The sequence below is a fragment of the Neoarius graeffei genome, chromosome 25, assembly GCF_027579695.1.
Source record: "Neoarius graeffei isolate fNeoGra1 chromosome 25, fNeoGra1.pri, whole genome shotgun sequence".
Lineage (NCBI taxonomy): Eukaryota > Metazoa > Chordata > Actinopteri > Siluriformes > Ariidae > Neoarius > Neoarius graeffei.
The window spans coordinates 1,181,912-1,205,574 of NC_083593.1; the positions used below are offsets into that span (position 1 = coordinate 1,181,912).

At 44.4% G+C, this 23,663-nt stretch overlaps 1 protein-coding gene across 4 annotated transcripts in view; it reads left to right on the forward strand.

The window, feature by feature from the left end:
* The window catches only part of dscama (Down syndrome cell adhesion molecule a), a 71,976-nt gene that overhangs the window by 42,885 nt on the left and 5,428 nt on the right, over positions 1-23,663 (forward strand). For 3 of the 4 annotated variants that reach the window (XM_060909360.1, XM_060909361.1, XM_060909363.1), the window contains exons 10-24: positions 6,813-7,027; positions 7,222-7,318; positions 7,610-7,738; positions 7,846-8,013; positions 8,626-8,696; positions 8,782-9,022; positions 9,691-9,837; positions 13,749-13,904; positions 14,416-14,549; positions 15,036-15,189; positions 17,715-17,832; positions 18,034-18,194; positions 18,272-18,370; positions 19,591-19,779; positions 20,839-21,129. In XM_060909360.1, the coding sequence (XP_060765343.1) occupies positions 6,813-7,027; positions 7,222-7,318; positions 7,610-7,738; positions 7,846-8,013; positions 8,626-8,696; positions 8,782-9,022; positions 9,691-9,837; positions 13,749-13,904; positions 14,416-14,549; positions 15,036-15,189; positions 17,715-17,832; positions 18,034-18,194; positions 18,272-18,370; positions 19,591-19,779; positions 20,839-21,129 (2,370 nt within the window). Of the gene's footprint in view, positions 1-6,812; positions 7,028-7,221; positions 7,319-7,609; positions 7,739-7,845; positions 8,014-8,625; positions 8,697-8,781; positions 9,023-9,690; positions 9,838-13,748; positions 13,905-14,415; positions 14,550-15,035; positions 15,190-17,714; positions 17,833-17,880; positions 17,887-18,033; positions 18,195-18,271; positions 18,371-19,590; positions 19,780-20,838; positions 21,130-23,663 lie in introns of all 4 variants that reach the window. The other variant, XM_060909362.1, reaches the window with a different exon arrangement.

Genomic DNA, 23,663 nt, shown 5'->3' on the forward strand with positions numbered 1-23,663 from the left:
TCACCCCCTTGGTGTTTGTCCTGTTTTGTTGCACTACAAGCTGGAATTAAAATGGGTTTTTGGAGGGTTAGCACCATTTGATTTACACAACATGCCGACCACTTTAAAGGTGAAAATTGTTGTTTTATTGTGACACAAACAATAATTAAGATGAAAAAACAGAAATCTGGAGTGTGCATAAGTATTCACCCCCTTTCGTATGAAACCCCTAAATAAGAGCTGCTCCAACCAATTCACTTCATAAGTCACATAATTAGTTGATTAAGATCCACCTGTGTGCAGTCAGTGTCACATGATCTGTCACATGATGTCTGTAAAAATCAACCTGTTCTGGAAGGACCCTGACTCTGCAACACTACTAAGCAAGCAACATGAAAACCAAGGAGCCTCCAAACAGGTCAGAGACAAAGTTGTGGAGAAGTATAGATCAGGGTTGGGTTATAAAAAATATCCCAAACTTTGAATATCTCATGGAGCTCCATTAAATCCATTATAGCAAAATGGAAAGAATATGGCACCACTACAAACCTGACAAGAGAAGGCCCCGCCCAGCAAAACTCACAGACCGGGCAAGGAGGGCATTAATCAGAGATGCAACAAAGACAGCAACAATAATGCTGAAAGAGCTGCAAAGATCCACAGCGGAGATGGGAGTATCTGTCCGTAGGACCACTTTAAGCCATACACTCCACAGAGTGGGCGGGGCTTTATGGAAGCATGGCCAGAAAAAAGTCATTGCTTAAAAAATCACGTTTGGAGTTTGCCCAACAGCATGTGGCAGACTCCCCAAACACATGGAAGAAGATTCTCTGGACAAATGAAACTAAAATTGATCTTTTTGGCCATCATGGGAAACGCCATGTGTGGTGCAAACCCAACACCCTGAGAACACCATTCCTACAGTGAAGCATGGTGGTGGCAGCATCATGCTGTGGGGATGTTTTTCATCTGCAGGGACAGGAAAGCTGGTCAGGACTGAAGGAAAGATGGATGGCACTAAATACAGGGCAATTCTGGAGGACAACCCGTTTGAGTCGGCCAGAGGTTTGAGACTGGGACGAAGGTTCACGTTCCAGCAGGACAATCACCCTAAACATACTGCTAAAACTACACTGGAGTGGTTTAAAGTGAAACATTTAAATGTCTTGGAATGGCCTAATCAAAGCCCAGACCTCAACCCAATTGAGAATCTGTGGCATAACTTGAAGATTGCTGTTCACCAACACAACCCAGCTAACTTGAAGGAGTTGGAGCAGTTTTGCCTTGAGGAATGGACAAAAATCCCAGTGGCTAAATGTGCTAAGCTAAAACAACAATTTTCACCTTTAAAGTGGTCGGCATGTTGTGTAAATCAGATGGTGCTAACCCTCCAAAAACCCATTTTAATTCCAGCTTGTAATGCGACAAAACAGGACAAACACCAAGGGGGATGAATACTTTTGCAAGACACTGTAACGCTGCAGGACCGAGTTGTGGCACTGAGGCTCGGTGAGTTTGCAACCTACAACATAACGTGTTGGTGGGATGAGCATGAAGGTGTTGGTGGGATGAGCATGAAGGTGTTGGTGGGATGAGCATGACGGTGTTGGTGGGATGAGCATGAAGGTGTTGGTGGGATGAGCATGACGGTGTTGGTGGGATGAGTGTGACAGTGTTGTTGGGATGGGTGTGATGGTGTGGGTGGGACGAGTGCGACCATTTTGGCGGTATGAGTATGATGGTGTTGGTCGGATGAGAATGTGTTGACAGGATGAATATGATGGTGTAGGTGGGATGAGTGTGAATGTGTTTGTGGGATGAGTGTGACGGTGTTGGCGGGATGAGTATGACGGTGTTGGAGGGATGAGCATGACGGTGTTGGAGGGATGAGCGTGACAGTGTTGGTGGGATGAGCGTGAAGGTGTTGGTGGGATGAGTGTGATGGTGTTGGTGGGATGAGTGTGATGGTGTTGGTGGGATGAGTGTGACAGTGTTGTTGGGATGGGTGTGATGGTGTGGGTGGGACGAGTGCGACCATTTTGGCGGTATGAGTATGATGGTGTTGGTCGGATGAGAATGTGTTGACAGGATGAATATGATGGTGTAGGTGGGATGAGTGTGAATGTGTTTGTGGGATGAGTGTGACGGTGTTGGCGGGATGAGTATGACGGTGTTGGAGGGATGAGCATGACGGTGTTGGAGGGATGAGCGTGACAGTGTTGGTGGGATGAGCGTGAAGGTGTTGGTGGGATGAGTGTGAAGCTGTTGGTGGGACGAGCGAGACGGTGTTGGTGGGATGAGCATGAAGTTGTTAGTGGGATGAGTGTGAAGGTGTTGGTGGGATGAGCGTGAAGGTGTTGGTGGGATGAGCAAGACAGTGTTGGTGGGACGAGTGTGAAGTTGTTGGTGGGATGAGTGTGAAGGTATTGGCGGGATGGACATGAAGGTGTTGGTAGGATGAGCATGAAGGTGTTGGTGGGATGAGTGTGAAGGTGTTGGTGGGATGAGTGTGAAGGTGTTGGCGGGATGGGCATGAAGCTGTTGGTGGTCTGAGCCTGAACTTGGCAGGATGAGTGTGAAGGTGTTGGTGGGATGAGTGTGAAGGTGTTGGCGTGATGAGCGTGATGGTGTTCGTGGGATGAGCATGATGGTGTTGGTGGGATGAACGTGAAGGTGTTGGCGCGATGAGCGTGACGTTGTTGGTGGGATGAGTGTGACAGTGTTGGTAGGATGAGGGTGACGGTGTTGGCAGGATGAGTGTGACGGTGTTGGTGGTCTGAGCCTGAAGGTGTTGGCGGGATGAGCATGATGGTGTTGGCGGTCTGAGCATGAAGGTGTTGGCAGGATGAGCATTATGGTGTTGGCAGTCTGAGCCTGAAGCTGTTGGCAAGATGAGTGTGCAGATTTTGGTGGGATGAGTGTGAACATGTTGGCGGGATCAGCGTGACGGTGTTTGCGGGATGAGCGTGACGGTGTCGGTGGGATGAGCGTGAAGGTGTTGGCACGATGAGCGTGATGTTGTTGGTGGGATGAGCGTGACGGTGTTGGTGGGATGAGCATGAAGGTGTTGGTGCAATGAGCATGACGATGTTGGTGGGATGAGCACGATGTTGGTGGGATGAGCATGATGCTGTTGGCGGGATGAGCGTGACCGTGTTGGCGGGATGAGCATGAAGGTGTTGGTGCAATGAGCGTGACCGTGTTGGCGGGATGAGCATGATGGTGTTGGCAGGATGAGCGTGATGGTGTTGGTGGGATGAGGGTGACGGTGTTGGCGGGATGAGCGTGATGGTGTTGGCGGGATGAGCGTGATGGTGTTGGTGGGATGAGCATGATGGTGTTGGCGGGATGAGCGTGATGGTGTTGGCGGGATGAGCATGACGGTGTTGGCAGGATGAGGGTGACGGTGTTGGCGGGATGAGCATGACGGTGTTGGTGGGATATGGGTGATGGTGTTGGCGGGATGAGCGTGACGGTGTTGGCGGGATGAGCATGTTGGTGTTGGTGGGATGTGGGTGATGGTGTTGGCGGGATGAGCATGATGGTGTTGGTGGGATGTAGGTGATGGTGTTGGCAGGATGAGGGTGACGGTGTTGGCAGGATGAGCGTGATGGTGTTGGCGGGATGAGCGTGACAGTGTTGGCGGGATGAGCGTGATGGTGTTGGCGGGATGAGCATGACGGTGTTGGCAGGATGAGGGTGACGGTGTTGGCAGGATGAGCGTGATGGTGTTGTTATCATCAAAGACTGATGATAACCTCAGCACTTCCCCCGTCTCTGCTTCATCATGTGGGAGGGATCCCAACGCCAGAGCCTCGTGAGGACATGAGCGACATTTTGCCATTAAATCGCAGTCCAGCTTAAGTCTCTGTTAATATTCCTCAGTCCTTTTTTAAACTTTTACCGCTGTGCACACCACAGGATCACTGAAAGGTAGATTTACTCAGCTGATGGTCCAGGGAGTGAAAAAAGTCATAAAATTCCCAGCATGCTTTTCAGAACCATTTCCTGTCCTCCTGCCTTGTGTGTGAGATTCTGAATGAAGGGTTAATTTTGCTCACACGAGACTAAATGATTCCAGTCAGAAGTGTAAAAGAGGCATGGCCGATGTGCCTGTCAGTCCCATGAAGGAGGCGTGGCCTTTCACCCGTTAAAGCATTTTTATCTTTAAATCATCATTGTATTCCACTGGATCATTCTGAAACATCTCAAAATCATTTCATGCTTCATCACTGGCTGAGTTACATTTTTTTTTCAGTCGTGAGTTAAAATGTGAATCAAAGCCGCTGGAAAGTAGAAAAGCACCATACTGAGTGAGAGCCACAGCACTGAGCGTGATTATTTTACAGATGTTTATGATGTTATTTGATCGGTCAGACTCCCTGAATGGCAATACATTGAAGATTCCACATTCACTCACCACGATTGCATCATGCTCATCACATCTACAACTGAGCTCTTTTTTTTTTTACAGCAATATAGTGATTGATTTTTTTTTTTGCTTTGGTCTTCTTTTGCCAGAGGCAGGTATAGATCAATCACTGCTGCATGGTCTGCAGTCTGTGATGATGATGATGATGATGATGATGATGATGATGATGAAGATGATGATTAATAGGCATAAAACAACTTTATCTGAAGAAATTCCTTTGAGTCATGTTTATCACCTTTGCTGTTTATTGCTGCAGGCAAACTTTAACAAAGTTAAACAAATACTAAATATAAAGCAGGATAAATAAAGGAACGTGATTAACTGGATGTCCATGTGTGTGTGATGGCTTCTTTCTCTGAGCTATAGATCCTGTACCCTTCTGTTTCATTACAACTCGTCAATACTCCCATTAGACTCTAGTCGCAGGCCCTCGAGGGCAAACCCTCGGCGCGGGGGGGGCACAGCCGCATGCAGAGTCCTTGTCTCAGAATCACAGGAGAAGTTTAAAAATGGAATCAGGATCAGAGAGAGAGAGAGAGAGAGAGAGAGAGTTGATAACATTTCTGAAGAGTAGGATGAGAGTCAAAAAGAGGTATGAGGATGATGAGGATTTACAAACACAGAGACACAAATACATTCAGCTACTAGTGAACCATTTTAAATTCCACAATGTTAGACTTCTGAGTGTCATTTCTTGATAAAAAACAACAACAACATATAAAATCATGAAACCCATGAGATCCCAGTTGGAAAACTTTTCAGTGCCAGAGTCATGAACCCAAGCTACAAGTACTGAACTCCTTATAGCACAGAATATAATTCACTCGATTGGTCAGAAGGTGTTGATTAATTTTCTGGAACAGCAGCTCTGACTGGTTTATATTCATACTTTCTTTCTGATACATCATCATTTCCAGAGGAACATCTTACACAGGAACTCAGAGAACAGACTCTCCACATCAGCCAAGCCTTGTAAACGGATTAAAAACATTATTGAAGGACTTTTCATACATGGCTTGTACTTTGTGGTTTCTCAGTAACATGACAATCTGCATTTTTCTTTTTTTGATGTCGTTTCTTCTTCTTCCATCTGCTCCCGTTAAGGGTCACCATAGCAGATCAACTGGATCTGAAAATTTTGATTTGGTGTAGGTTTTACACCGGATGCGCTTCCTGACACGACCCTCCCCAATCTATCCAGGCTTGCAAACTCCACACAGAAAGACTCACGTCAGGTGTGGGATTCAAACCTGGAACCTTCTTGCTGTGAGGTGACAGTGATAACCACTACACCACTAGGCTGCGGTTTGATATTTTATTCATTTATTGTAAATAAAAATGAGTTAGTAACTGATAATGCAAGCAATAACATGAGCTTTTTTTTTGCAGTGACTGTTCCAAAATTTAAATGTACTTATAAATAGATAATGATGTGTGTGTGTGTGTGTGTGTCATTATTTCAGTAATAAAATGGAAAACCATGGCCTAAAGGTTAAAGAAGCAGCTTTGGGACCAAAAGGTTGCCGGTTCAATTCCCTGGACCAGCAGGCATGGCTGAAATGCCCTTGAGCAAGGCATCTAACCCCCAACTGCTCCCTGGGTGCTGCAGCACAGCTGCCCACTGGTGTGTGTGTGCTCGCATCCCCAGATGGGTTAGATGCAGAGAAAGAATTTCATTGTGCTTGAATGTATATTTGATGAAGAAAGGCTTAAAAAAAAGAAAAAACTTTTCATTGGAATCGTGTGGTTATGGAGAATGATCCATTTCACCACCCTGCCTTAGTTCTGATCCACCACAAAACCAACAAGCACCACAGGAAAGCTCAAATGTTTTACATTTTTGTGAGGCACCGTTTCTGAAAATCTTTGAATGTTGTGAGCACAGTGTGTCCTGTGGATCAGGAACGGTGTTCTTTTCCTTCACATCTTCACATTTTGTCTGTTCACTTAAAGAAATACACCAAAGTAGCTCCAGTGTGACAATCTGAGGGAAGTTGTGATCATCTTCATGTCTGTCTTTTTCAGTTATTAATATTCTGTACACACACACACTACAATCGGCAACTGGTTCAATATCTTCAATATCTTTTCCACTTCATATATCTAAAAAAGCCCGAGTTGAATAAAAGATGAGCCATAACCGGCTGTAACTGGAGTCCTGACACAGTGAATAACATCACACACGCAGCGGTGCATTAACCAAGTTCCCACCATAAAATGGTTTTGTGTGTGTGTGTGTGTGTGTGTGTGTGTGTGTCCACTGTATCAGGGACACAGTTATAGCCTGTTGTTTCATAGTGCTGTATTCAGACTTGGTTCTCTGAAATACTTGGAGGAAATGCTCACAATTCTCTCCACTGGAGGCTTTGTCTGATTCCCTCCCACTTCCTGTGTGTCTCAGTACCAGCCATGATAACATCGTACCCCAACAACACACTGGCCACCAAGGGCGAGAAGATCGAGATGAGCTGCAAGGCCCATGGTGAGAAGCCCATCATGGTGCGCTGGGAGAAGGAGGTGGAGAAGGAAAAGCAGTCGCACATCATCAACCCAGACATGTGGAGGCACACAGTTACAGTCAAGAAGGTCGGCGAGGAGGTCATCTCTACTCTGGAGGTTTCACAATTTGTCCTTCATGTTTGTCCTCGAGCTTACTCTAACCTAAAATATGTAATGCAGTGCTGCTGACTATTGGCTGTAACTGGAATTACAGTAATCTCTGGGGCATTTTTTTTCCTCATAGTCAGAAGTGAACACAGTGGCACTAAATAAAAAAATCCACCTTTTAATGCTCCATATCTATCCATCAGATCTACCCAACCCTGAGAGACGACTCTGGGTTTTTTTCCTGCCATGCGATCAACTCTTATGGTGAAGACAGAGGCATCATTCAGCTCACAGTCCAAGGTAAAGACCTGAGAATTCCTTTGATCAGACATGAACATGTTCAAATGTATACATTCAAATAAAAGTATTTGATGTATGACTCTTGCTTCTTTTTTTCTACTGATGCTTCAAGGCTACTGTGGCTAATAAGTAATGGACATCGATTTAGTCTTTACTGTAAATATCAGCTCTTGGAGAAAACCTGAACGTTTGGACCTGACTGCTCAAGGAGAAAAAGAGTGTGTCAGTTTATGGATCTAAACACAAAGTGACTCCTTTCTCAGAGACTCTTTATTATCCATGTGTCCTCAGAGCCACCAGAGCCTCCTAAAGTGGAGATCCGGGAGGTGAAGGAGAGGACCATCGCTCTCCGCTGGACCATGGGATTTGATGGGAACAGCCCCATCACTGGCTATGATATTGAGTGCAAGAATAAAACAGGTACAATATCCATACACCCAAACATGTCGTATACTGTTTTTATTTAATTAAAGCAGCCATGTTGGGTCTCACTGAAATATTCTATCGTTTTAATGTTTTATTTGCAGCTACTTGGGAAAGAGCTCGCAGAACCAGAGATGTTTCCCCAACGCTGAACCTGGCCACCATCATCGAGCTCCACCCTTCATCTACCTACAACATCCGCATGTTCGCCAAGAATCACATTGGGGACAGTGAACCCAGCAACGAGCTTACCGTCACCACGGATGAAGCAGGTGAACCACAATCAGGGAATCTGGGCTTGAGGTCCAGTATGAAATGATTAGTGACTTGCTAACGTCTAGATGAATCAAAGGTATGTGTGGGATTACTTTAAATTCCACTCCCACTTGCTTCTGAAGGAGTTTTGACCAAACTCACTGGCTCTTGAAGAAATTCTAACCTATTCCTCTCACCTCAGAAGGAATTCTAACCATTCCTGCCCATTCCAGGAGGAACACTGGCAAGTTCCCCTTTTAAGAAGGACTTCTAACCAGTCTTTCCTGCTCCAGAATAAATTCTAACTAATTTAATTCATTCTCGAAGGAATTCGAACCAATTCTGCCCTCTCCAAAAAGACCAAATTAGACTCTGGCCATTCACCCATTTCCAGTTATGTTTTTTTTTCATCAAAAAATGACTTTGCAAGCTCTTTTTAGTCTGTCACCTGATTTTACTTCTCGTTCTCTGAATTTGTGGAATTCCTCATTCATTTATTGCTCAATTGGAGAAAACTAGTGGCACCAGATTTGATCATTTCAGAATGATGATGAGTGACTGGCACACAATATTTGGGTCACAATCATTTCGTCAATCTTTGATGCTCACAAAATGGGTTTGTGTTTTAGATCCTGAAGGTCCACCTCAAGATGTGACTCTTGAAGCAATGTCTTCTCAGAGCATCAAGGTCACATGGAAGGTACACAACACTGTTTCCACCCACGAGCTTTCTCAGGTTCACAGAAGCAGATTATTTATGGATCATCATCATAATTTACCCTCAGGCTCCTCAGAAACACCTCCAGAATGGAATGATCAGAGGCTATCAGGTGTGCCACAGGGAGCACTCAGTGAACGGGAGCCACCAGTTCATCTGTCTGAGCATGGAGAGCACAGGTGAGACGGAGACACTCACCCTCAACAACCTGAAGAAGTTCACGCAGTATGAGGTGGTGGTGCAGGCAAGCAACAGCGCTGGACCGGGACCTGCCTCAAGCGAAGTGCGAGTCACCACCATGGAGGATGGTAGGACATGTTGAGGTTTCTGCTTACATTTACACAAAATGACTTACACGTCCTGTAGGAGCCAATAAAAGTGAAAAGCAAGATTTCTACCAGTTTCTGTTGCGTCTCACCAAATTGTTGGTTTTGGTGGTGTTACAGTAGTGTGGATTTGCTGCCATCTTGTGGACATATTGTGTATAATTTCTCTGCTTCGAATGTGGACTTGACATGCCAACGTGCACCATTTAGTCAGTGGGTTCCACTGATTTGATTTATACTTTAATTCTTCAGGGAAAGGTTACAGATCTCAGAGGTTTTATGAAACAAACACTGCATTCCCACTCCTGCTAAGAGTACTGTGTTTCACAACTCATTTTATTTGCATTATAAATTCGGCATGGGCGATATAACAATAAATGTCATATCACAATACTTGAAAATCTTTCTCTGTTATACTTGCATCATGAAATTCAGTACCAAAACATTTTAATCATAACTCCTTCCAATCAAGTTGTAATTGTTTTAAGAAATTGTAAAGATATAAAAAGAGTTCCAAATAGTATTAGTAGATAAATAATCACAATACCTATGATATATACACTCATAGTGCCAAACACATCTGTAATAAACATCATGTTAAAGTTCTGCCTGTAAAGTTTCCCAATTCTGTTCCTCCACATGCCACTCAGTTCCCAGCAGAGCTCCGGAGAAAGTCACTGCCACAGCTACATCTCCTGAGACCATCTCTCTGTCATGGTCGACACCTGCCCGGGAAGCTCTGAACGGTGTGCTGCAGGGTTTTCGCATCATCTACTGGGCCAATCTACCTGACGGAGGTACAGAACAGGCACTGATGTGCCTGCAGGTCACCACTCTTTCACAGGGTTGTAGTAATATTAATATTAATGCATCAATTAATGTTAAGAAAGCGTAAAACTCCAGGTGCAAGTATTAAAATTGACTTTTAACATGTTAGGAGGGCATACTGTCTCTCTCCTGTTAATCACAGTGGACAGGAGCCAGTCGTGGGCATCTGTATGTGGAAGAGGGCAGAAAGCGCTTCCTTCTGTCTGTGTTACGCTGCCCTGTGATGTAGCATGAGCAGCAGCTCAAAAACATGCAGTTGGCTTGGAGGAAGCATGTTTTAATGCCAGAATCAGACTACATGATATTTTTGTCTTTCACGGTGGTCACTCATGTCAGATCAGATAATCATACTGGCATAAATTCTTACTGTGTCTTGGGGAGACTGGCAGCTTGACAAGTTTGACCCCAGCCAATCATCGTTCACGTCCTTGCATGTTGTTGTGGAGGAGGAGGGTCAAGGAATTACCAATTATGACTATCAAGTGGCGCGTTGCAGGAGTCGTCAAAGTAGGCGAGAAAATACAAACAATCCTGACTTGCGAGACTTTTCATCAGGGTGTGGTGGGGCGTCTCAGGCATCACTCTGCTGTTCTTTGTCACACTATCAAACCTGTTCATCATTCCTGATGTTCATATTCAGCTCCGATGCTGGAAATTTCCAAAATCATGTCAAAATCATGCTGAACTTGTATAGTCTGGTCCTGGCATTAGCCTTTTCTTTCCCTGCTTGGTGCCTGTTGTATGACAGAGGAGAGCTGGATTATGGGTGGGAATTGTCAGGTGAGGGATGGCACTGTGGTGTAGTGGTTAGCAGTGTTGCCTCACAGCAAGAAGGTTGTGGGTTTGAGCCCAGCGGCTGACGGGGTCCTTTCTGTGTGGAGTTTGCATGTTCTCCCCGTGTCCGCGTGGGTTTCCTCCGGGTGCTCCGGTTTCCCCCACATTCCAAAGACATGCAGGTTAGGTTAACTGGTGACTCTAAATTGACCGTAGGTGTGAATGTGAGTGCGAATGGTTGTCTGTGTCTCTGTGGGTCTGCCCTGCGATGACCTGGTGACTTGTCCAGGGTGAACCCTGCCTCTCACCCATAGTCAGCTGCGATAGGCTCCAGCTCACCCGTGACCCTGTACAGGATAAGCGGTTATGGATGGATGGATGAATTGTGAGTTGACCAAACTGGGGAAAAATGAATTAATCCAAGTGGTAGTTACAGTGTTAATCCTGCTGATGGTGTACTAATGCTGAAATTTTTTCATGTTAGCTAATGTGTTAGTCTCAGCTTTCCCGGGAAGGTTTACTCCAGGGTAATGGAGAGGAGAATTCGGCCAATAGTCGAACCTCGGATCCAGGAGGAACAATGCGGTATTCATCCTGATCGTGGAACACTGGACCAGCTCTATACCCTTCATAGGGTGCTTGAGATTTCATGGGAGTTTGCCCAACCAGTCTACATGTCCTTTGTGGATCTGGAGAAGGCATTCGACCGTGTCCCTCGTGGTATCCTGTGGGGGGTGCTTCTGGAGTATGGGGTTTGGGGCTCTTTGCTAAGGGCTGTCCGGTCCCTGTACGAACGGAGCAGGAGTCTGGTTCGCATTGCCAGCAGTTAGTCAGACCTGTTCCCAGTGCATGTTGGACTCCGGCAGGGCTGCCCTTTGTCACCGGTTCTGTTCATAATTTTTATGGACAGAATTTCTAGGCACAGCCAGGGGCCGGAAGGAATCCTGTTTGGGAACCACAGGATTTCATCTCTACTTTTTGCGGATGATGTTGTCCTGTTGGCTTCTTCAAACCAGGACCTTCAGCATGCACTGGGGCAGTTTGCAGTTGAGTGTGAAGCGGCTGGGATGAGAATCAGCACCTCCAAGTCCGAGGCCATGGTTCTCGACCGGAAAAGGGTGGCTTGCCCTCTCCAGTTGGTGGAGAAGTCCTGCCTCAAGTGGAAGAGTTTAAGTATCTCGGGATCTTGTTCACGAGTGAGGGAAGGATAGAGCGTGAGGTCGACAGGCAGATCGGTGCAGCCTCCGCAGTGATGCGGTCGCTTTACCGGTCTGTCGTGGTGAAGAAGGAGCTGAGCCAAAAGGTGAAGCTCTCGATTTACCAGTCGATCTACGTTCTGACTCTCACCTATGGTCATGAGCTTTGGGTCATGACCGAAAGAACAAGATCGCAGATACAAGCAGCCGAAATGAGTTTCCTTCACAGGGTGGCTGGGCGCTCCCTTAGAGATAGGGTGAGAAGCACAGTCACTCGGGAGGAGCTCAGAGTAGAGCCGCTGCTCCTCCACATCGAGAGGAATCAGCTGAGGTGGCTCGGGCATCTCTTTCGGATGCCTCCTGGACGCCTCCCTGGGGAGGTGTTCCAGGCATGTCCCCCCGAGAGGAGGCCCCGGGGAAGACCCAGGACACGCTGGAGGGACTATGTCTCTCGGCTGGCCTGGGAACGCCTCGGTGTTCTTCCCAAGGAGCTGGCCGAGGTGTCTGGGGAAAGGGAAGTTTAGGCTTCCATGCTCAGACTGCTGCCTCCGTGACCCGGCCCAGATAAAGCGGATGAAGACGAGACGAGACTAATGTGTTAAATAATGTAAGAACCTTAATGTAAAGCGTTACCTGCTTCTGAAAGCTGGGATCGACAGCAAATCTCCAGGAACAAAGCAAAGTGAGAAAAAACAAAAATAGAGGACAGAGACAGCTGAAATATCAGTCTTGTAGTGTTGCTAATGAGCCAGAACAGCTTGCTATCTCACAAAACAAGCCAAGTGTGAACAGTCTGAAGGATTCTTCAGATTCTCTCTCTGGGGTTCTGGGGTCGCACCATCCCACACAGGGCTTCTCTTTTAAAAGCCAAAGAAGCTCTGAAGAGTCGAGAAACTGAGGAACCAGCCTTCAGCGTAGATCAAATAGAACACTAGAAGTTATATGGATAATATTAAAACAAATGAAGCTTTATGAATGTTTTGGAGTAGCGTTCCTGCAATAGGAGTGTTAACTGCATCATTTCACCACCAGGTGGCAGAACTTTCCCTTCACACCCCCTCACAAAGCAACCGAGCAGTGTGTTAATTATTAATGTACTCTACATTACAGTGCATTAATTCCTGTTCAGTCTGGTGGATTGAGTCTGTATGGATAAACAGATTGATAAATGACACTGATTACGTTTCTTCACCTCACTACAACTTCTTTTTTTACTCTCCATATAAACGTCATGCTGATGGTTGACATGTTTCTCTCCATCTCTTAAAATCCTGCACTGTGGCCTCAGAGGCGTCTCCAGATACAGAGCAGGAAACAGTTCCAGCATTACTGAAGCATCCCTCAATCCACGCCTTCTCCCCAACAAGGTGTTTTTAGATTGCCTCATTATTCTTGACTGCTGGCTTTAACACATGCAGAGGACAGGAAGACTGTGGCTTACTGCAGGAAGAGAATAAACGGGAGTGTGATCGAGAGATGTCAATTATTTAAAGGCTTCATGCCTCATGTCCAGAATAAGACCGAAGGAAAAAACACGCTGGATGTGAACTGGATTCTATCCTACAGTCCTTCACACTAACAAGAAAATCTTTGCAGGCAGAGAAACTCAATTTTACCACAAAAGCTCAAATGTGTCAGTTACAGATAAATCATAAATGTTGGCACCTCTGCAAGTGCGACCTTAAAATGTATGCATATCTCAGCAGCTTTCCCCAGAATGGGAAGTAAAATGATATTTAGTTGCCTATGATGACCAATACTGTACTGTACGTGTTACCTGTGTGTACAATTGATCATAATAATAATAATAATAATAATAATAATACGTTACTTTGCATGTGTTGGTGATTTGTATGTTGTATATGTTGTGCTTTATTTCATATAACTGTTCTCTAACTGTAATCCTTCAGAGCTGGGTGAGATCAGAAACATCACCACCCTGCTGCCTCCTCTGGAGCTGGATGGTTTGGAGAAATTCACCAACTACAGCATTCAAGTGCTGGCGTTCACCCGAGCCGGAGACGGTGTACGATCTGAGCAAATCTACATCCGCACCAAAGAGGACGGTAATCCGGAACCCAGCACCAGTTCTGATATTGGACTGATATCTTATACTTTATAGATTGTATCCAAAATAACAATAACTCTGTTCAAATCAAAATGTGAAGTAACCCATGTTAAATTACTAACTAAACATTTTTTATTAATTCAAAAATCTGGAACCAGTTGAGGGTTTTAGTTGCGAGAGTTTTCCTGTAATTCTCTACATCTCGTATTTACCCTTGCACTTATAAACAGACAGAAAGAATAAGAATCCAGCTAAAAAAAAAAAAAAACAGAAGGTAGCAGCAATTCTGCTTGGACCCCTAAATCTAGCTGTAAGCAGCAATAACTGGGGTCCAAGCACCTCTTTGGAATATCTGCCCTTTTTTTAAAATACAAGTTTCAGCAAAAATCATACAATGTTTTCTCAAAAAAAAAAACCCTCACAGAATATAAATGCGTCTTCTGTGAGCTGTTTTTATTTCCATTCACAATTGTACCAGCTTTGATAAAGGTTTTTCTTTTTCCCTCCAGTTCCAGGTCCACCAGGTGGCGTGAAGGCGGCAGCAGCATCTAATTCGGTGGTGTTTGTTTCCTGGCTCCCTCCACTTAAACTAAATGGCGTGATCAGGAAATACACAGTGTTCTGCTCCAGTTCGTATCCGACGGTATGGCCTGAGAAGTTGCCACCACTCCCTTCACACACACACACACACACGTGTCCTTATCTCACATCATCTCCAGTTCAAGGACTTTTTTTTTACAGCCCATGATTCACGCATATAGTGGGGCAAAATATGGAGCCTCCAGTTTCAATAGTTTTGCTGACGACATTAAAGGACTGTTTCATCGCCGCTGTAATTTTGCATTGGGCTGCATCACACATTAAGTCACTGATTATTTTCCTCTAACGGCATGTGCCATCATGCTTTATTCCTTTTGTGTCAGTGATGTGATTTACCAGTGTTTGTTTTCGTATGTTGTAAGCATGACATCATGCCATGATCCAAACACACACACATTGTTGAGTCCTCGCTCAATTTAATCAGGAGTGGAATTTATAGAATTTAAATCTTTCCAGTCTAAAACTTTCTGACTGGCAGCTGCAGGTGTGTTTGAGTATTAAACTTCACCCATGTTTCTTACTTCGGAAGGTGGTGAGTGAGTTCGATGCGGCTCCAGATGAATTCCTCCATAAGGTGCAGAATCTGAGTCGGAACAGGAAGTACAGCATCTGGGTGATGGCAGTGACGGCGGCAGGCCGCGGGAACAGCAGCGAGGTCATCACGGTTGAACCGCTTGCTAAAGGTGTGTGAGGGTAGTACAGTGAGAAATTTAGGTTTAGCTTCTATAAATGTGATGGAACACTGTTCAACCTGAACACATCATCATGACAATGAGTGAAGTGCGGTGATGGGAGCATCATATTGACATGAAACCTTGGCCTATTAATTATAAACAGTTTTGCAAATTACATTGAATCCCCCCGACACACACACACACACACACACACTTGTATTGTGGACTTTTTTTTTTTTTTTGCAGATGACATAAAATCCCAAATCATGAAGTCTGTTTCAGTTGCAGGCTGAAACACGACAAAATGTGAACGTTAACATGCTGTAGATCCTGGACTGCTTGTAAAAATGCAAAAGTACTATTTAATGTTTTATTGGTTATAAACATTGTCATGGGCGGCACGGTGGTGTAGTGGTTAGCGCTGTCGCCTCACAGCAAGAAGGTCTGGGTTCGAGCCCCGGGGCCGGCGAGGGCCTTTCTGTGCGGAGTTTGCATGTTCTCCCCGTGTCCGCGTGGGTTTCCTCCGGGTGCTCCGGTTTCCCCCACAGTCCAAAGACATGCAGGTTAGGTTAACTGGTGACTCTAAATTGAGCGTAGGTGTGAATGTGAGTGTGAATGGTTGTCTGTGTCTATGTGTCAGCCCTGTGATGACCTGGCGACTTGTCCAGGGTGAACCCCGCCTTTCACCCGTAGTCAGCTGGGATAGGATCCAGCTCCCCTGCGACCCTGTAGAACAGGATAAAGCGGCTACAGATAATGAGATGAGATGAGATAAACATTGTCATAATAATTACTTACAAAAATACATGTGCAGTGTGTGTGTGTGTGATATATAATCAGCATTTTGTCAGGTGTACTGTGTTCCATCAGTCCACTTGGAGCATAAAGCCAATCAAAAATTTCATCACGGCTCTGAATCGAAGTGCCAAATTCTCTGTAAGCATGAAAACTAACATGACGACTCAGCGTGTAAATGAACACTCATTACTGCAAGACTAAAATGTAAGAAAATGAGAAGTGAATGATATGAATTTAAAAGGCTACAGTCCATGGAAATGTTTAAAATAAAAGCAAAAAGCAACAAAAGGCAAAACATCTGGGGCATAACCAAAAAAGCATCCCATAATGAATGAAATTATTGACTTGATCACATACTGTGCTGCTTTATTCATTTATGTATGTATGCATGTATGTATGTTTGTATGTATGTATGCATGTATGTATGTATGTTTGTATGAATGTATGTATGTATGCTGGGTGCGATTTGCTGGGGGGGATGGTGGGGATCATCCCCCCCTCTGGTTTTTATCTCTGCTGAAAAAAAATCCTCGGGGACAACCCCGTCAATAAAACAAACAAACAAAAAAAAGTTGACATGACAGGCATGTTGTGAGACAGTTTTCTATGGTCTACATTGCACTCACTTTCAAAATGACCCGAAGTGGCAGCTTTGATGTTCACGAACGTCCCCAGCAAATAGATACATTGTAGATAATAACAATATCCGTGGAGCGCAGGCTGGACGACAACGGTGTGCTTGCTGCGTGTGCTGCGCTGTGCCCCTTAAGCTGGCCGAAGGATGAAGGCGAGCGCATTCTGTTTGGGGAAGACACACTTGTCAGAATTCAAAAAACCCTGGCAGCGAAGGTCTCTGACACCGCTCTGCTGCTGAAAGAATTTCGACAGTACAAGTTCAACGGAGTCCAACGAGAAAATCTCCTCAACTTGCTTTCTGTCGTCTCCACGCTTCCCGTGTCAACAGCAGAGTGTGAACGTGGATTTAGCGCCATGAATCACATCCTTACTGATGAGCGCAACAGAATGAATGTATCCACACTGACAGCCTTCTTTTCCTCGCTGTCAATGGGCCAGACGTGCGTTCCTTCCCTGCTGAGAAATTCACAGAAATGTGGATTAAAGAAGGGCGAAACGCGGCGGATAGCGCACCGACGGGAAAGCAGAAAAGGCCACATGAACTGCCCCATCAGAGCAAACTGTTCATTTAGTATTCGTGTATTTTAGTGATTTTCGAGTCACTGTCCATTTAATCCGGAGGGAGAGAAACATCACAGCAACGCGACAAGCAATGCGAACTTTGTTGTGTTAGTGTTCGTGTATTTAGTCAGAGAGATAGGAAGATGAATTTACTATCTCTGGTTTAGTGTTCGTTTTCATTTAGTGTTATTCATTTGATATCATCGGATGTTATTGAGCTGTTAGCCTATTGTTACCTTCATTTTGTGACGTTTCATGATTAAAAAAATAACATCCCCCCTTCTGGTTTTTTGACAAATCGCACCCTGTATGTATGTATTTATTTATTTATTTGTCAGGATGATTTATTGATTCTCTCTTCTTTCAAATTCAGCCCAAAACATTCAGAATAGAAATCCACACTGCACTGCAAAATGCAGCTGTCACTCATGCTGTATTATAGATGCATTCAGAAATAAATAAATAAATATAAACCATGCTCCTATTTCGTCAAGCCCACTTCCACATCGTGAGCGAGCCGGTGTGTTTGTGTTGTGCAGCTCCTTCCAGGATCCTCACCTTTAGTGGCACAGTGACGACGCCCTGGATGCGAGACATTGTCCTGCCCTGCAGGGCTGTGGGAGATCCACCACCTACAGTCAAATGGATGAAGGAAAGGTAAACAGATAAAAAAACAAAACCCTCAGGGTCACAGCTGTAGCACAGAACACAGTTCGTCACACTGACCTCGCAATTTAACAGCTTGGAGACATGAGCGAAAGGTTCCATTTGTTAAAACGTGTCCTCTTCTGTTCAGACAGATGTCCAACTTCATATCTACTGCATGCTCAGAAATGTCATACCTGTGTGTCTTTTCAGCGGAAGCCCAGGCCCAGCCATCATCGACGGAAGACGCAGCATCCACGGAAACGGCAGCTTCGTCATCAAGACTGTGAAAGCTGAGGATTCTGGGTACTACACGTGTGTTGCCAGCAATAACTGGGGCACTGATGAAATAACGCTGAACCTGCAGGTGCAAGGTAAGCTGGGTAAAACGGGGAGTAGAGACAAGTGACCGGTGCAGAATGAGCAGTTTCTCATGAATGCATATATTCAGTGCCTCCAGATCAGCCTCGTCTCACAGTGACCAAAACGACAACCACGTCCATCACGCTGTCCTGGATACCGGGGGACAACGGTGGGAGTTCCATCAGAGGTGCGTCTGAATCAAACCTGGCTACAAAAGTTCAAAGTTTATCAAAACAAATTCTGTCCTAAATGATGGTGAGAAGTGAAGAGTATGAATATAATTCCATTGTTGGTGTAAGTATGTTTCAAAAATCTCTAATATTGTCTCCCCCTTGTGGTCAAACCTGGTATGATGTGTGAATTGTTAATTAGCTCCTCTTTTCCTAGTAAAGGGAAAGAAACCTGTGAGTCAACTCCAAGTTACAAGTTAGCTTCTTCTTCTTCTTCTTCTTCTTACAGTACCCTTCTGGCATATGCCAACACTAACATACAGAATATAGAGGAGGAGAATTTTTGAGATCAGAAATCACAAGTGTTTGAAAATCCATTCAGTTCTGAAAAATCATTTGAGAGTTTGTGTAAATTTATGTAGAAGGAAACTCACTGATGTGAAACTTGTTTGATCGGCTTTGAATCATATTGTTGAGTTACTGAGAATTTATATCCAGATTACAGTCAAGTTGTAATTTACAGTAAGATAAGAAGATAAGATAAGAAGCCCTTTATTTTCCCACAATGGGGAAATTTCCTGTTTGCAGCAGCACAGTGGAGAGCAGCAGAAGAGACGTATCAAGCCACACAAGTAAAAAAAATATATAAAAAAAAAAGTAACTGGCATTTATCAGTGATTTGTATTTCATCTCATTATCTCTAGCCGCTTTATCCTTCTACAGGGTCGCAGGCAAGCTGGAGCCTATCCCAGCTGACTACGGGCGAAAGGCGGGGTTCACCCTGGACAAGTCGCCAGGTCATCACAGGGCTGACACATAGACACAGACAACCATTCACACCTATGGTCAATTTAGAGTCACCAGTTAACCTAACCTGCATGTCTTTGGACTGTGGGGGAAACCGGAGCACCCGGAGGAAACCCACGCGGACACGGGGAGAACATGCAAACTCCACACAGAAAGGCCCTCGCCGGACCCGGGGTTCGAACCCAGGACCTTCTTGCTGTGAGGCGACAGCGCTAACCACTACACCACCGTGCCGCCCTGATTTGTATTTATTTGAAATAACGTATAAGACTCAAAAAAGAAAAATGTTATTACCTTTGAATGAAGTAATTAAAATCAACATCATGTGAGACTATATATATCTCAGACAAAATTTTTTTTCTTTCATGTCCCATCACTTGGACTCGCTCTGGCGTAACCGAGCCGTTGTTTTTTCTGTCTCTGTGTCCAGGTTACATTCTGCAGTATTCAGAGGACAACAGCGAACAGTGGGGCAACTTTCCCATCAGCCCAAGTGAGCGCTCGTACCGCCTGGAGACTCTGAAGTGTGGCACCTGGTACAAGTTCACTCTCACAGCCCAGAATGCCGTGGGCCCGGGCCGCATCAGTGAGATCATAGAAGCAAAGACTCATGGGAAAGGTAGATCATACACACACACACACACACACACACACACACACACTACAGCATGTCATATACACCAGGGCTTTTCAAAGTGTGGGGCGCGCCTCCCCTAGGGGGCGCCAGAGTTCTTCAGGAGGGGCGCAACGTGAGGAAAAATAAACCAGAATAAGTTACTATTGCGGACATTTAGCAAACTTCAGCTAGCCTTTGCCAGAGACAAAATGGATCAATTTTTAGTACCTAAAGCTACAGTGAGTGAGGAGACAGACTCTGGGCCAAGCAAAAAAAGAAGGAAGTATGACCACGATTATTTAAAGTTTGGATTTTCATGGACTGGATCTGAAGATGCTCCACTGCCACAGTGTGTTGTCTGCCAAGAGGTGCTCGCTAACGATGCTATGAGATGTTTAAAATGTGTAAAACAAGATGTTTTTAAAAAAAGCACAGATGTTTAAAATGTCATTATCTCATTATCTGTAGCTGCTTTATCCTGTTCTACAGGGTCGCAGGCGAGCTGGAGCCTATCCCAGCTGACTACGGGTGAAAGGCGGGGTTCACCCTGGACAAGTCGCCAGGTCATCACAGGGCTGACACATAGACACAGACAACCATTCACACTCACATTCACACCTACGCTCAATTTAGAGTCACCAGTTAACCTAACCTGCATGTCTTTGGACTGTGGGGGAAACCGGAGCACCCGGAGGAAACCCACGCGGACACGGGGAGAACATGCAAACTCCGCACAGAAAGGCCCTCGCTGGCCACGGGGCTCGAACCCAGACCTTCTTGCTGTGAGGCGACAGCGCTAACCACTACACCACCGTGCTGCCCTGTTTAAAATGTGTAAAAGAAAAAAATAAAAATGTGTACAACAACCATTTTTTAAAAATACGAATTGAACATTAAGTATAGCAACAATAAAAATTGTAAGGGGGGGCGCTGTTGTTTATTTGCTCTCTGAGGGGGGGCGGACTCTCCCACACTTTGAAAACCCCTGATATACACACTGAGGATAATGCTGATACACAGAAGCATGTTTAATACATTTTGTTTAAATCTCTCTCTCTCCAGAACCTCAGTTCTCCAAAGAGCAAGAACTGTTCACAAGCATTAATGCTACCTGTGTGCGACTAAACCTGATTGGCTGGAATGACGGTGGCTGTCCAATCACATCCTTCACTCTGGAGTACAGGCCTCTGGACAGTCCAGTGTGGACCAAAGCCCAGCGTACGTCACTCACCAAGAGCTACACGCTAATGGACCTGCAGGAGGGCACATGGTACGAGCTGCAGATGAAGGTGTACAACAGCGCCGGGCTGGCTGAGAAACGGGTCAAATTCGCCACCCTCAACTACGATGGCAGTAAGTAGTGTTTATAACAAGCAGGATATCAGCGTTACAGCAAGAGGAAGAATGCTTTTTATTTAAATAATGTAGAAAGAAAAACGCATGTATAGTGCTTTGTAAGGTGTTGTGTGTTGCAGGAAAATTTCACTCAAGAGACGTCAGAAGACAGAATCTTCTTTTAGACACTATATGGTTTGAGTAATGTACATTTTGGGAAGCTAAGTGCATGTCATTACGTGTTATACTGTGGTGCTTGAAAATTTGTGAACCCTTTAGAATTTTCGATATTTCTGCATAAATATGACCTAAAACATCAGATTTTCACACAAGTCCTAAAAGTAGATAAAGAGAACCCAGTAGGGTGCATCAGTTGCCCCCTAAAAATGAAAAGTTCCTCCGATCATGATACATTTTTGTTTTTATGTTCCTTTTGGTAAGAAAACACACTGGGTGAAATATTTTGACAAAATTCAAAAGTTTAATGGTGGCACCAGGAGCTCAAAGTTATGGAAAAAGCTGCTATTTTATGACTTTTATGACAAAATTTTGATCACTTTTCATGAAACATTATGGCACCTTATAGAGTATACCAAATATCTTAGATACACATTTTTAGTCCATATTCTAAATATATTATCAAGCACAGTTTGAGTTTTAGCTGTTCGTTGAATCATTGTTCAACTACTTTTAAACAATACAAATGTATTATGAATCACATTAATGCTTCTCAATCCCTTGCAAAGGTTCTTAACATGATCTCTGGCTCACAAGAAATCAATAAATGGAGTCCAACATTGTGATTCAAACCTTACGCGAAAACATAAAATAAGCAAAAAATGAACCTCATGGTGCCACCATTAAACTTTTGAATATGGTCAAAAAATTTTTACAGGATGTCTTTATTGGTGAAAAGGAACACCCAAACACAAATGCATCAGAGTTTATGAAAGTGAGGGCAACTGATGCACCCTAGAACCCAGTTAAACAAACGAGACAAAAATATTATACTTGGTCATTTATTTATTGAGGAAAATGATCCAATATTACATATCTGTGAGTGGCAAAAGTATGTGAACCTTTGCTTTCAGTATCTGGTGTGACCCCCTTGTGCAGCAATAACTGCAACTAAACGTTTGCGGTAACTGTTGATCAGTCCTGCACACCGGCTTGGAGGAATTTTAGCCCGTTCCTCCGTACAGAACAGCTTCAACTCTGGGATGTTGGTGGGTTTCCTCACATGAACTGCTCGCTTCAGGTCCTTCCACAACATTTCCATTGGATTAAGGTCAGGACTTTGACTTGGCCATTCCAAAACATGAACTTTATTCTTCTTTAACCATTCTTTGGTAGAACGACTTGTGTGCTTAGGGTCGTTGTCTTGCTGCATGACCCACCTTCTCTTGAGATTCAGTTCATGGACAGATGTCCTGACATTTTCCTTTAGAATTCGCTGGTATAATTCAGAATTCATTGTTCCATCAATGATGGCAAGCCGTCCTGGCCCAGATGCAGCAAAACAGGTCCAAATCATGATACTACCACCACCATGTTTCACAGATGGGATAAGGTTCTTATGCTGGAATGCAGTGTTTTCCTTTCTCCAAACATAACGCTTCTCATTTAAACCAGAAAGTTCTATTTTGGTCTCATCCATCCACAAAACATTTTTCCAGTAGCCTTCTGGCTTGTCCACGTGATCTTTAGCAAACTGCAGATGAGCAGCAATGTTCTTTTTGGAGAGCAGTGGCTTTCTCCTTGCAACCCTGCCATGCACACCATTGTTGTTCAGTGTTCTCCTGATGGTGGACTCATGAACATTAGCATTAGCCAATGTGAGAGAGGCCTTCAGTTGCTTAGAAGTTACCCTGGGGTCCTTTGTGACCTCACCGACTATTCCACGCCTTGCTCTTGGAGTAATCTTTGTTGGATGACGACTCCTGGGGAGGGTAACAATGGTCTTGAATTTCCTCCATTTGTACACAATCTGTCTGACTGTGGATTGGTGGAGTCCAAACTCTTTAGAGATGGTTTTGTAACCTTTTCCAGCCTGATGAGCATCAACAACGCTTTTTCTGAGGTCCTCAGAAATCTCCTTTGTTCGTGCCATGATACACTTCCACAAGCATGTGTTGTGAAGATCAGACTTTGATAGATCCCTGTTCTTTAAATAAAACAGGGTGCCCACTCACACCTGATTGTCATCCCATTGATTGAAAACACCTGACTCTAATTTCACCTTCAAATGAACTGCTAATCCTAGAGGTTCACATACTTTTGCCACTCACAGATATGTAATATTGGATCATTTTCCTCAATAAATAAATGACCAAGTATAATATTTTTGTCTCATTTGTTTAACTGGGTTCTCTTTATCTACTTTTAGGACTTGTGTGAAAATCTGATGATGTTTTAGGTCATATTTATGCAGAAATATAGAAAATTCTAAAGGGTTCACAAACTTTCAAGCACCACTGTACTACGATCCATAATAACGAGGACTGATTTGGTCTGTAGTTGGATAAACATTTAAATTATTACTCGTTCCAGTT